The sequence below is a fragment of the Harpia harpyja genome, chromosome 5 (genome assembly GCF_026419915.1).
Source record: "Harpia harpyja isolate bHarHar1 chromosome 5, bHarHar1 primary haplotype, whole genome shotgun sequence".
NCBI lineage: Eukaryota > Metazoa > Chordata > Aves > Accipitriformes > Accipitridae > Harpia > Harpia harpyja.
The window spans coordinates 34,295,028-34,309,803 of NC_068944.1; the positions used below are offsets into that span (position 1 = coordinate 34,295,028).

Here is a 14,776-nt window from a genome sequence, read left to right on the forward strand (position 1 = left end):
TTTTTTAACTTAACTAATGTTGACCCACCAAAGACACTGTGCAGATGCATGAAAACATCTCATCTGTAGATTTTCATGTTCTGTAGAAGAGCTGTGTGGCCTTCAGTTATTTCTGACTAATCTACCAGTAGATAAAACTTCTTCATTATTTCCCTTCTCTTTTAGTAAACTTCGCTGCTATGCACTGATTGGCAGTTGCTGGAGATACTGATCTCCAGAAAGTTTAATAACAAAAATTCAATAACTGATTTTGCTTATGTTGCAAATGAGATCTTGTTACATGGCTTTGGTTCAGCAGCAATTTAGGATTTATTAATATTTTTGAGATAGATCACAAGATTAGGTTGTGTAACTTTAATAGTACTTAATTGCGAGCCAATTTAACGGAGTGATTCAATAGAATTTGTTACAATCAAATTTGCAACTTAGTTAAAGATTCGAAAATGGCAAGGTTCAACCGAAACTTACAGCAGGGTTGCACACACAGATGAAGGTTAAATCAAATCACACACAGGCACAGACAGATAAAACAGTTCTGACCCACACAGACAGACAAGACAGTTCTGAACCAAACCACACAGAGACGGGCAAGATAGCTCCGAACCAAACTGCAAATGCACATGCACAGATACAACCCCCTCCACACAGAGGTTAACCTACGATTAAAATTTCCCTCTCATGAGTTTCATGAATTGCTCACTTTTATGTCCCAGCATTCATCAACGGACGGTGAGTAAACCTCGCAAAATCAGGCCTTTAAGTCCTCGCGAAATCGTCAATGGCCAACCTTTCAATCCTCGCGAGATCTACCCTGAGAGGTGTCCCAGCTGAGGGGGAGTTACTGGGTCACACAGCCCGCTGCAGCCCCAGAGAGCTCAAAAGGTCTCACCTTGGATCGCTGTTTATAGGGTCTTGAGATGACTGGCTTTGGTCAGTATTTTACATTCTGGCCACAATTCCTGCTAGAGTCATTCTGATATACAATTCTGGCAGCAGATGGCCCAGGGGGTGCCTGGCACCAATACCTCTCTGCACTTGCAACCAAGATAACAGCACAATGGGAGGTTTTCAAAGCATGCATAGCTTATCCTGAAATATCAGGGTGGTTGTGATGTACCATTCAGGCAGCAGATGGCCCAAGGGTGGCCAAAGAGTGCCTGACACCCAAAAGTCACTGCACTTGTAATCAAGATAACAGCGTGACTGGAGTTTTTCCCAAAGTATGCATGGCTTATCCTAAGATCTCAGAGTGGACCCGGGGACTGCACCACCACAGCTTAAAAGAGACATCTGTCCCCATTGATGGTTGTAAAGAAATGCTGACTACACCATACCCAACAGTGACCTGTATCGCTTGCCATCATGTTTCTGATTGCAGTAGTCATTCATCTTTGAGGGATTATATACATTACTATTTTTGAATTGTCTCTAATAATTGCTTCATTATGTGCATTTCTGTGAATGTGAAACTTGGGTTCAGATCATGGTTTAGCTCGTTGTAATAGTATAGTCCTTCCCTTGATGCTGTGAGTTCTTAGAAATTAGCAACTTTCCTTGAACCTTTATCAATTTTTTTCATAATAAAAAAAAAAATTACCTAACCACCAGTTAACCTTTCCTAGGCCTTCTTTCTCACAGCAAAATCATGGTGCTGGTAAGGAAGGAAATAAAACCCATGTTACTACACCTTTCTCTTCAGTCACACTCTATTCATTCAAAACAATTAATTAACTGAACATGGATTATGAAAGCTGAAAACCAGTGGATTTATGCAGAAAACTGATTGTTTGTACTGTTGAAAATAAAATTTCACCTCTTGATGACTTTTTCTTCTTTCAGTTACATGCACTGGCTACTTAAAAAAACAAATTAATTGCTAAAAAGCAGTGTAATTCTACTCTAAATTTATTCAGATTTTTTTGGAGCTTTTATTTATATTTATTATTCTGGAAGTATATAAGCAGTAACTGTGTTCTCTGAGAGCCCTGAGAAAGCCTTAAGAACACTTTAAGCTTGCAGAAGTCTTTTTCTTTTGATAATCAGATAGGACAGGAAATAATTGTTTCTCAGTATAAATAGCAAAAGAGGTTTTCCAAACGTTAACAGCTATTTTCATCAGTTTGTAAGTATTGCCATTTAAATGACTAAGAATGGAAAGTAAAAATTTGGTTCCCTAATAGTTGTCACCCAGTAGCCATGAATAGCATTATTCCATAGAATTTTGATGTTAGTTTCATCAGAGGATAAAGTATTTAAACATGATATTTTAAGTCTAAACAGGCTTTTGTATACTAACATATGTATCTGCACTACTAATTCAGTGAATAGTTCAAACTTCAATCTCACAAAGGTATAAAAATATTTCTAAGTCAGATCCTGTGAAGTCATTGTTACCAAAAAAGGGATTTCTGCCAGATATGTTTATTTTGCTGTGCAAGAAGCAGCACCAGAGACTTAAAAGACAGCTTTATGTATACAGTGAGTATTTGCAGTTTTATTCTGGCTTTGTGAGCACTTTGAAGTGTAAACATCTAATTCTATAGAGATGTAATTTTAGTGTTATGCAAACTCAAAACATGTATTACTAAAATTAATTTCAAACGAGTCTAACTTATTACCCATCACCTGTATTTTCTGTATACTCAGTCATATGGGGTTCTTCCACTTTTATCATTACCTTCTCCTTTGGATGGCACTCAGTAAGCAGAAATTTAGCAGGCTTTCAGGATGTGAGCAAAGCAGCTACATGAGTAGAATGATCTGAAAGATACAGCCAGATAGCCTAAATGGCACTAGTCCTGTCCAAGTTCTGCTTACTAGTCCTTTTGCAGAGAAACAGAAAATGGAAATCAAAATGATATCTGGACCCAGTCATTGAAATCTAATTGAAAACTACTTCTGGGGCGAGTTAAGAATAATAAAAGTTTCCGTAAGTGATTCACGCACACTGGTACCTGAGAAAGATAAATATGTCAGTTCATTGCTTGGTGACGCCATCAAAAGTCTGAAAGACACTGTCTAGTGACTTGTAATATTCTGATCATTTTCTTCATTCAGCATGTTTCAGTAGTCTAACCTGAGGTGACAAAGATGAATGTGACACATTGGTCATCAGAAAAGAGAGGCCATGCCCTCCAGCTCGATTATCTGAAATATTTTTTTGTTAGACCCATTTATATTTTAGAGCCTCAAAAATATATTACATTTATACTGTGTACGTTTAAGAGGGAAAAAAAGTCATTAATCAAAAGATAAGTCCTAAACACAGCCAAGCTACTAGGCTTTAGAATAGATGATGTTTACTTTCTCGCCACTTGAGTGTTGAGCTTTCTGTATTGCGCTGTTATCTGTTTAAAGCCTCAAAAATCCCAGAAATTTTATCTTGGATTAAAATTTACAGCCCTCCTTGTGCCTGCTCATAAATTCAGTAGGTGAAAAACGGACAGGCAGGAATTCAAATATGACCATGTATCAAAGATTTTTTTTGCAGTTAAAAAACCCAGAATCCTACTGGTTGCAGTTACACAACAGCAAAAGGAGGGGGAATGATGACAGTGTGATATATAATAATTTTTTTTAGTCAGGATGTGTGTGACACCTGCTCATTATCAAAGAGTTTGCTGAAAGCTGCTCTGTTGAGAGTGTCAGAGAAGGTCTGATGCTTCTCAGGTCAGCTGTAAAATGCCTGGGATGGCAGCAGGACTGAGTCTTCTCAGTGATAAACCTTGGCAGCCAAATGAACCTGCTCAGGGATGTGCTAAATTACTCCGAAGGTGAGTTATGTGGCAGGTAAACAAGAGAAGTCTCTACAAGAAGAAAGGAGGCTCATTCAAGTGAGCAAGGCAGATCGCTCTCAATAACACATGACACATTTTTTCATCATCTAGCTACCGTACCTATTAGCCAGGGAAATGCTTAACTCAGTCCCATGTAAAATGTACACATCCCTTGTGCAGTTCAGGGTGTTTACCATATGCTGGTTAGCTGCTCTAGTTGATGATTTTTTTTTTTTTTTAATTACCCATACAGTATCCTGCAAGCCAGGACTAGCATGAGCTATTTTTGTACTGATTCCTTGTAGTAATTTCACACACACACCCCAAATTATTATAGATTGGTATCTAATACTGCAGTTTGCATCCAAATCTATCTTTGTAAAAACAGCTGCATAAGGCCTTTCTTGGAAAAAGTCTTAACACAGGAATGCTGTACTTTCTAAATGCTAATCACCTCTATTAAAATGAACAAATTCAAATTGTAATGAATTTTAAATACATGTAATTGTTCATTGACTTGAATAATTTAAAGAAGGAAAAAAACCCCCCAACTTTTAATGTTGACATTTTGACAAAGTCACAGAGTTGCCCAATTAATGTTCAAATTTACTTTGTCTTTAGAAGAATTTATTTCAATGAACAGATGCTTAGAAGTCTTAAATAAGTAAAATGAGTGCTTTGAAATAAACTGTAGCTATTAACGTGTAACGTTGGATGAAAAACAGAATTGATGAGACAAAATGTTGCTTTGGATTAGCAGATTATAACAAGAAGATTGTGAGAAACCTGGAAAAGCAAAGTACAGATCTTTACCTGTTCAGAAAGCTGTCCTGTATCCACATCTAGCCATCACTTTTCAAATCTGTGAAAGGAGTGAAGGCATGAAGCAGTCAATATAGTCCTGATTTCTAGCAAGATCTGGTAGATCTCATTGGGCAGGTGCTAAGATTTCTTATGGGATCTTGTTGGATGTAATGTAAACTGTAATGCAGGTTTTTCAAACAGTGCTGTTAAAGTTAGACAGATGTCTGCAGAGGTCCAGGCAAGTTTTGTTACCCTAAACAACTGTCTTCACTCTGATTATGATGGTGTATGCTAAGAAAGCAAATATACTCTGTTTTCAGTCTTTGATACTAGTTTTCAGTTATCTGGAGTGTAAGAGAAAAATCATCTTCCATAACTAAGAAGTATTTTCTGCTTTCTCTGGTACTGTTTATTTTAAGACCCCTAAATATTTTCTTAATGTTTCTGTGATCATTTAAAAAACAGAACAGGGCAAAACCAAATGGAAAACCTAATACTCAGCCTTGGTATAGTAACAAGATGACAACATGAGTTCTTACCCAGAAGGAAATTAAGCTATATGAGATACAATAAATGTGCAATCTTATAATTTCCTATAATAATTTTATAATCTCCAATAAGAAGTAAAATGCTTAGAGATCGATAATCTATTTAGTAGGTAGGTGGTTCAAAAATATGAACATGATCTTTGTCGGTGGTAGCTCTAAAGCACATAGGATCAACAGGAGGAGATATAACAGAGGAGAACTGAAGGTGGAAACTATTTTGCAAGCAATCATTTTCTGGTTTTATACATTCATAATTTTTCTTATTTCACAGAATCACAGAATGGTTGAGGTCGTAAGGAATCTCTGGAGGTCATCTTGCCCAAACCCCCTGTTCAAGCAAGATCACCTAGAGCAGGTTGCACAGGACCATGCCTATCCACAATTCAGACCAAAAATAGTTAATTTCTAAGTTTTGAAGTTCAGAAATAAAAGTCAAATGGGACATTGCCAAAGTTGTTCCTTTGCTATTAATAATTTCATGGCATAATTTTCTAGAAAATACTGACCATTACTGATCTTTGTTTGTCACAAAACATAATGAAGCAAATACGCTTTAAATTATTTTAAATCTAATCTGAAACATATGTAAAATAACCTTTCATTGCCATTTGTCTTCTGTTTCTTTGAGATTATTTTTCATATGCAGAGTGCCTTGTTTTAGGGGACTTTGTGAAGAAGACAGAAAATAATTCATAGGAATTTAAAAAATATATATATTTATGGAAAGATTGCCAGGCTTTTCACAAAGCTGAAAAATAAGATAGGAGACATTTTGACTATATATACAGTAGAGAAAAATTTTTCTAGCATTCATTCAAAATTGCATAAGATTAGTTCTTCTGTTGACTTGAAAAAAAATTCTTACTCAGCATAAAAATCCTAAGCCTTTTAAATACAGGACTGTTTCTGCCAATGATTGCATTACAAACACACTTTTTGTTCCATTTTAGTGTGGTTTTATTGTTTTTCTGCTAACAATTGACTATAATGAATTTTGAGACTATCTTACAGAGAAAACAATATTAAAACGAGGGTAGAGAGCATTATCCGAGCTCCTCATTCCTCATCATTTTTCCCCTGTGTTATCTGTCATATTCATTTGTCTTCTGACTCCATGATTATCCTGTTGCCCTACAGCACTATTTCACGTAGTGTGAGTATGAATATGAGACTTTCAAGATAAAAAGCTGTCAGTGCATCTGTTCTGATCTTTGAATCACCTCACTCATTTAATGTCACACACATTTTACATTTCATTTTGGGGAAATTTTTTTGTATTTTTATCTTATTGTTCTTCCTAAAATTTGTGTAGAAACTCTTGAGAAGTGTCTCTGAAAGTCAAAGCTATTTAAGTCTTTTTAGCAATATGTTGGACTGATATGAAATATGGCAATTTATAGCAATTTATCTTGCTTGATTAGGATGTCTGTGTGATGTTAGTACATACTAAATGAGAAGATTATGGATTTTTGACTGAAGAAAGTGTCCTGTTTCATTTATCATTTAGATACAGATTTTTTTAAACTGTGTAAGTTTTAACTCATAAACCATAATAACTTATTGAATCTTTGTTACTGAACCAGCAGCCACTAAGTTAACTAATTTGTGTCACGATTTGATTTTGAAGAATAAGCTGCTTTAGGTAAGTTAGAAACCAGGACTGCAAAAAATTATCTTTTAAGTGGAATGTTATCACAAATAAAATCTGTTTTCCCCACCACCGCCACGTTTGTTGATAATGGCCAGCAGTTTATAGGGACTCAAAAAAACTTTTCTAAGATTAAAAAACTAACCTTGTTTTTAAATTTATAAAGGGGCATGCTATGCACTGTCTACTTGTGATTCACATTTATTTGCATTCATCATGTGTCTGTGGTTGTAAACATTTATTTTCAGATAGAATCTCATGAAATTCCATATTTTGGGCCAAGTCCACATGTACAGCATTATGATATGTTCCAAAACTCACAAGTCAAATTTCATATTCATCCATTATTTCAATACTTATATACACATAAACTATTAATTTGGAAAGTTAAGATCCCTTTCCAAATAAATAATTTTCTTGAAGTTGTTCATAGTCAAAGCTTTTTTAGAAGTCAAAATGTTTACCAGTAATGTAAAAGTCTCAAGAATGTGACTTTTTCTCATAAGTGAAAAATTTTCAACAGTATCTTGGCTTCATTATGCAAAAATTACAATATTTTATCTAACTTCACATGTTCAGTGTGTTTAGATTAACTGACACCACTTTAGGAACACATAGGTAAAATAGTTATCAAGTATTTGTTCAGTTTTACCCTGTTTTCCAGAATCTAGCCCATGCTATTTTAATCCATACATGTGAATATGCACATGCACTCACACAACTTTGTAAGTGTTCCTAATTATAATCATACAGCCTTTGCTTAACAGTTCTGTATGTTTAATAGTAGGTATTTAGTCTGAAGGAGAAATGCCTTTTTCTTAATAAAACTTTGGTACAGCAGGTTGTCTGAAAAATCAATCTAATTTCTCCTCATGATCTACAGAGGCAAGGGAGAAATATCTGAAGGAGCAATTGCCTTAAATTCATGGCTGCTTTAGTATTAAGGCAATCAAATGTGAAATATCAATACATCTGCACAGCATGAGTGACTATATCCTGTTATTCTGATGAATAGTAGAAGTAGAAATGAGGAATGTGAAAAAGAAAAACACTAACTGAAAACAGATTACATACAGTGCTACAGTGATATCAGGCAAGATGATATCTTACTGTGTGTCTGATTTTAATGAAACAAATCAAGATAGAACCAAATCAATTCAGCTTAATTAATTTAAAAGCATAGATGACTCAATTCCTAGAAATTAGAGATCATTCATTCTCCTTCAGTTACAGAGAGGAAAATGTGCCAAACTTCTGCACATAGTAGTACAATTTTTTATGCTAATTTTACTCTTCTGTGTACCCCCTCTCAGTCACTGAGCTGCACAGATTCCTACCAAGTCAGAAGGATGAGGATCCATACTTATCCTGCATTGGATAACATACGAAAGAGCAGAAATGAGGGAAATCTGAATAATTATTGAACTGAAATAATTTAAAACTTCTCTTACTGTACCTGTCAGTTGTGGTTTTTTTCTGACTATTTCTTCATTCAGGAATGAACGACATTTCAGAAAATGTGGCTTTTTAGTTGTTGCATGACAATATAGTGTTGAGCACTCTGCTTGATTCTTGAGTGTTCTGGTATAGCTCTGTCTTCTTTTTGAGTTTTATAAACTTGTTTAATCACCAAACCAGCAGATACCTAAACACATGTTACTCATTGGACCTGAGAATATATTACAGTATTAGTGTTTGCTATTGGCAAAAGAATTAAATGTTGAGGCTTCATTGTAAGTGTTAGAGGAATGGACCTTCTCGTGTCTCTGTTTATAGCCTATAAAATATCTAATAAACTGTGATGGAGAGTAGTAGTGTAGATTTCACACATGCGGATTTGAAAGACATTCATTTCCAGAAAATCCAACAGAAAAAAAGAACAGAAAAAAAAAGAAAAATGACAGACACCCCCCCATTTATTTTAATGTATATTACATGAAGAACTGTAGATGAAAATCCTCTTCCTAACAGTAATGAAATAAACTTGTGTAAATCGCTTTTTTAAAAGTATGTGACATACATACAAAATCTCAAAAGCTAAAACATGCAGTACATTCATTTTAGGTACATTTATGCCATTGGTAAACTTACTAACTCGTTGACTATTAATAAGATTGTAGTTATTTCTCCTAAACTGTTTTCCTTACATGTTCATTACTGACAGAGAATGTCCCATGCCTAGTTAATGTAGAAATCAGTTTCACAAAGAGATTTAAAAATAGATCTATTCCATTAGCAGCACTGTATGAAATAAGGGTTGATCTATTTTCCATAGCAGTAGTCTACCAGTGCACACTGGAAATTGCATTTTATTACTAATGGCATGGTTATAAATAAAAAGTTGCATGATGTGTCTATTCCCTGTTCAGATGTTCTCCAGAAGCTGACATAGTGTTGACTCATACTCTGTTACTCTTTAAGGATTTGGTATTAAATTGCTCCAACTTAATAGATGGATAGGTGGGGAATTAGATCCTAAAATGGGTTCGAGTAAGTTCTAGTTCATACATCTATGTCAGAAGATCTGCAAGTAGTGGTGAGTGTTGACAGCATTCTGGTTACTTCCTAGCCATAGGTGAATTCTGTTCAAAATAGTGTCTGAAAACAGTCTGTTAATTTGCTATTCCTAAGCAAGGAGGTACAAAACTCCCACATAGGGATTTTCAGAGGGGAAGAAAAAAAAAAGCTTGTCATTATTTGGAAATAAAATTTGGAAGATCATAATTGTGAACTTGTATGTGGAGACCGTATCTACATTGCAATGTAACAAGTTACTTGATTTTGTATTCCTGCCTAGTGGTTCCTTACACTTCACTTGCATTAAATTTCTCTGACGTGATCTGTCAGCAAATATGTAGAATTACTTCAGGGAGCTTTTAATGAGATAATAGACCTTTAACTTCCACTGAGGATGTGGTTTAGCTTTTTTGTTGTTGCTGGTACAATAAATATTTGTTCTGATGTTTTTGGATTGTCATAACACACATCCTTTATACAAGTAAGTGATTGTAAGTGAACTGCCAATACACCATATTGTGTCAGTGGTTCAAGGTTTGTAGCTATGTAAAATTGACAAACATCAGCTTACTTGCATGAAATATTTGCAATTCATTTGAAGAAAGTGTCTGAGGAGTTTGTCAACACTATTGATTTTTCTGTCAGATAGTCTACATGGGCTGGACGGAAGAACGGGAACAAGACTCCCTTCAGGATCGAATGTACACACCAAAGTTTCTAGCACTGAGGGGATCTTCCCTGTATAAATTTATAGCACCTCCAGTAAGTATATTTCTCATGCTTAGTGGGAATAAATGTTCTTAAATGAAATAATTTCATGTAATATGTACAAAGCTTTCACAATGAGATATCACTCATTGAACTAACAGGATTGCAACTTACAGAACTGAAAAGTTCCAGGGTATGTGGTGTCGAAGTGATAGAAAATAGCTGTTCATCAGATGATTGGGAATCTAACAAGAATTTCTTTTCCACCACTTAGAAAAATACAAGAGAAAGCTACTTGTGCTAAAAGGGGGCTTTTCATTTTCCTTTGGCAGGCAGAACAAGCCTTAAGCAAGATGGTTAGATTTAAACTGAACTATCATTCTAGTCAAACTGCTGAGATTTGGGGAAATATCAAAGCTTTTTGCATGCTGTGGAAATGGCAATATCTCTGTAGATTTTATCCTGAATATAATTTTTATGCTGCTTGGGAGCACCAAAAGGAAGGTAGGGAAGCAAATGAAATTGTTTAGGCTAAATATATTAATTGGAATCTGACTGGCAACACTGGGCAAAATTTTAGCAGTTGTCTCATACTCAGCAATTTACTTTCATGGTTTCGTGATACATCTAAACTACAGTAAACAGAGATACCCTCTAGCTAACTTTTAAGCCAGTAGCTAGGGAGCCAGTAGCAGTCCCATACCACCAGCAGGGAGAGTGGTGTGGATTCATTTGTTCTGTTTGTTGGGTAATGTTTCTGACTGCTTCTAAACCCTGTGTTGCCAGATCCAGACTGTAGCTCCTTCCTGCCTGAATCATAGAATCATAGAATGGTTTGGGTTGGAAGAGGCCTTTAAAGGTCATCAAGTCCAACACCCCTGCAATGAGCAGGGACATCAACTAGATCAGGTTGCTCAAAGCCCCCTCCAAACTGACCTTGAATGTTTCCAGGGATGGGGGATCTACCACCTCTCTGGGCAAGCTGTTCCTGATGTAGTTCAAAGACAGCTTGCAACTCTTTACATCATTCATCAGTCACTATTCATGTTCATTTAGCAGAGTGTTTAAGAACATGTGAAAAACATGAAGAATGGAAGTAGGTATGAACTGAAAACAGTGTGTTCAATATTGGTACACTAGTTCACTGGTATGGGAGTTTGGCTCTCCCATGGTTAGTAATGGGAGTTTGGCTTTTGTTGGTAGGTATTTTTCAGGATCAGATTATGCTGCCAAGCAGCTTAATCGAAAAGCAGCTCTCCTGGCTTTGGCAGACCTACCCGAGCATTTGCTGCCCGTCAAATAAAGCCACCTCCATTCTAGGCACTAGATAGAAGCAGAAACAATGCTGAGAGCCCACGTTCAATATAAAAGAGGAAGATTATTCTTTTGTAAGCACTATGCAAGGAACTACAAGCCTCTTTACTGAGGATTCAATCCTAAGTTTCCAGGAGTAATATGCTGCTGGTGGGTAAATAGGTAATGGGTGATGATTAATGGCTGTGGGAGGAATATGTTCGTAATATGGCTGCGAACCACAGTGATGTTAGGACAATTTTGGCAAGTTACTGCTGTTATGAGACAAGCCATAAGTCTTTATAGGTCTTGTTTCAGCTGAGCTGCAAACACAACATGATGTTGTTTTGCCAGTTTTGGGTTCTTATTCTAAAATAGAAAGACAGTTCAAACATAGAGAAAAATATTTTCTTTCCATGGAGTAGGAGGGAAGCAGAATGACAAACAAGCTTTTTAAAAGACAAACAGAGGAAGAGTTCCTATAAAGCTGCTTTAAAAACATGTAATGTATGTAATAATTGAACACTTATATGCCCAGCAAAATTTTCTTCTTATCAAAGACTGCAGTAGGCCTTTTAAAAGCTCTTCTAAAATCCTAATTTCTATGTACAAACTTTTACACATACAGTTATGTTTGCTATTTTGCAGGTATATGTGTTCATCTCTTCCAGGGATTACAAAAGATTAAGAACAAACTTTCAATGCCACAGTTTCAGAGCTTCTATTTATGAGATGTGTAAAGTGTACCTATGAGAAGAAAAACAGTTTTAATTATATTTTCAGTGTAAACTCCTTGGATTAAGTTATGCACAGCACAGATATATGCTGCCAACTTTTTAACCAGAAAATCAAATGAAAGTATTTCCCTGGTCTCTGCCAAAGTCTAACACATTAGGGAAGCATGTGTTTAAACAGTGTGTATCAGCAGCCTCTCCCTGCCTCTTTTTTTTATCTGTTTGATCAATAGTACTTCTACTTTCCATGCTTGGATAAATGAGCAAGTCTAACATATCTTATTTGCATTTTGAAAGCTTTAAACAAAATTACTTTATCTCTTTTTATGTTATTTCCTGGTACATTTTCTCCTTTAGAATTATTAAGCATGTCAAGTCTGGAGGGTTTCACTTTCTTACAGTTTATAGTTGGAAATCTCAGAGAGAATGGACTTCAACTGAGAAAGCTGCTAACACCTTTTGTCTTGTTACTCAAGCTTTTAAATTAAAGTATTATAAGTGAACAGGGCAAGAAATTTCTGTGGGTGTCTTAATTCTACAGTTGCTTTTGTTTTGCACACATCATATATAGAAGGAGTTTTGTTTTGACCTGAAAAGAAGTCCCTTTATAAGTACAAACAAAAGCAGAAAACTAGGCGAGAAGGAGGAGCTCTTGATATTTTTCCCCAAAGTATGAAGCCTACAGTAAAGTTTTAAACATAGCTCCAAATGGCTTTGTGCTTCAGCAGCAATAGAAACTACTTTTCCTGATGGGGCAATATGACTTCAGCTTGTGTGCCTGGTGTTTTAGGCTGAGTGGAGCTGTAGCAAGACTCCTATCTCTATTTCTGTTCATGGTGAGAAAGTTAATTTTTTTGTCCACAGTAGAAACAGCAGCTTTTTTTTTTTTTTTCCCTTTCTTCCTTTCCCTGACAAAAGCATTTTACATGTTGTTCATCACATCTCTGAAGAGCTTCTTAAAAATCAGGCATAAAGATTGTATATTTCCAATATTCCTTTACTTCCTCATTCTATATCAAACAATTTGTTGACTCTCAGTATTTAGTCATTCCCTTCCTTAGAAATCTGGTTTAATACCCATACTTCAATAAGGTAGTGAAAACTAAGTTTGAGGACGACTGCAAATAAATAAAATTCTAATAGAAGAGGAACTATGACACTGTATTTTTGAACTTTTCATTCCTGACTGTTATTTCCTGAATGGACTTTCAACTACAGTAGTGTTTATACCTAAAAACTAGTTAGAGGTAGAATTTTCTTGTACAGCACCAAAATATTTTTAATAAGGAAGTTTTATACCAAGGCATCCAAAGTCATAGATGCTTCTCAGCCATGTTGTGTCTATTAATGATTGTTTTCTCTTTAGATAAAAGATAAATTAGTCTCATATAATATTTTCTTCATATGCTGTGGATACCGTTATATGATATGTTTTTCAAAGAACTTTATATTCTTGAATCTTGAAAACCAAATAAAATTCTGTCTTCATCAGCCTGTTCATCATGCCTAACAATTGTAATGATACAACTGTCTTCCTTTAGAGCTGGGCCACTGTTCAAAACTTCTTACCATTAAGACTTTTTTTTTTTTAATATAAAACCTCAATTTTCATTTTATTTTGTGTGTTATTCTGTCTTTTGAGACTATGAATAATTCTCCTCTTTCCTTCTCACAATATCCTTGGAAAGTTATTTATAGATTGCTGTGATATTGCCTTGACTCTTCCCTTACTGAATATATTCATCTATCCCTTTCTGTCCTGTTTATGTCTTAACCCTTATCCTTGCATGATTCTATGGAACTCTTTTATCTATGCAATTTTTTGTGTAAAATATTTGCCTAAAATTAATATTGTTAAAAGCAATTGTCAAACCCTAAGTAAGACAAAGAGGAGAGATAGACTATTCTTCAAATCTTAGTCTTTGAGAATTTAGGACTAGATTAATCTTGGTAAGAAAAAAGAAAAGGTATATTTGCTTCTGTTGTTTCCTGTTATTTTTTTCCCCTGGATTTCAAGGCATGTGGGGTAAGTGTCTGGGACATTGCAAGGTTGGAGAATTTGGTTTTATGGATTTGCAAACAATGTAGGTGACTGGGAGCAAATTGTGGCATGCAGCTACAAGGAGGGAAGTGGTGAGAAACATGCCTTCTTATAGTCAAGGCTCTGTGAGAGGAATTCAAGGGCTGTATCCTCTCAGGTTCTTAATGCAGCCCCCACCAGTTCCCAGGGGAAGCCTCATCATTCAGCATAGAGCAGCCTGCATGCAAAGGCACTGTGTTGTAAGCACAAGGAGACAGGCAGGATGTCTCCTAAGCACTGCCTGGATGGAACAGTCTGGTCCCTGGTAGTTATTGCTCTGAGACAGTGCTTGGTCTTTCTGTATACATTATACCGGATATAAATGATTTAGGGATAGATTTTATTTTTTTTTAATAAACTTAATTCTTGAAATAAACAAATATAACTTACTTTCTTTTCCTGTTTGTTTTGTTTGGTTGTTTTTTTTTTTTTTTTTTCCAAGGTCACAACCTGGGATTGGACACGAGCTGAGAAAACATTTTCAGTTTATGAGATAATGTGCAAAATTCTCAAGGTATGATGAGAAAGTATAAAATAAATTACCACTTTGTCAGACCAGCTGACAAGCCAAAGCATAACACTGCAACTGGAAACTGCATGTGACCACCTTGCAGAAGGAGATCTGGTTTTTTCCCTTTGAAGTCAATATCAGAAGTCCTGGTGTCAGT

The 14,776-nt window shown here is 35.6% G+C and overlaps 1 protein-coding gene across 9 annotated transcripts in view; it reads left to right on the forward strand.

The window, feature by feature from the left end:
* SNTG1 (syntrophin gamma 1) overlaps positions 1-14,776 on the forward strand; it is a 357,847-nt gene that overhangs the window by 295,315 nt on the left and 47,756 nt on the right. For 7 of the 9 annotated variants that reach the window (XM_052787869.1, XM_052787872.1, XM_052787870.1 and 4 more), the window contains 2 exons: positions 9,939-10,055; positions 14,551-14,622. In XM_052787869.1, coding sequence (XP_052643829.1) covers positions 9,939-10,055; positions 14,551-14,622 — 189 coding nt within the window. The remainder of the gene's footprint in view (positions 1-9,938; positions 10,056-14,550; positions 14,623-14,776) is intronic. The other 2 variants (XM_052787873.1, XM_052787876.1) reach the window with 1 other exon arrangement.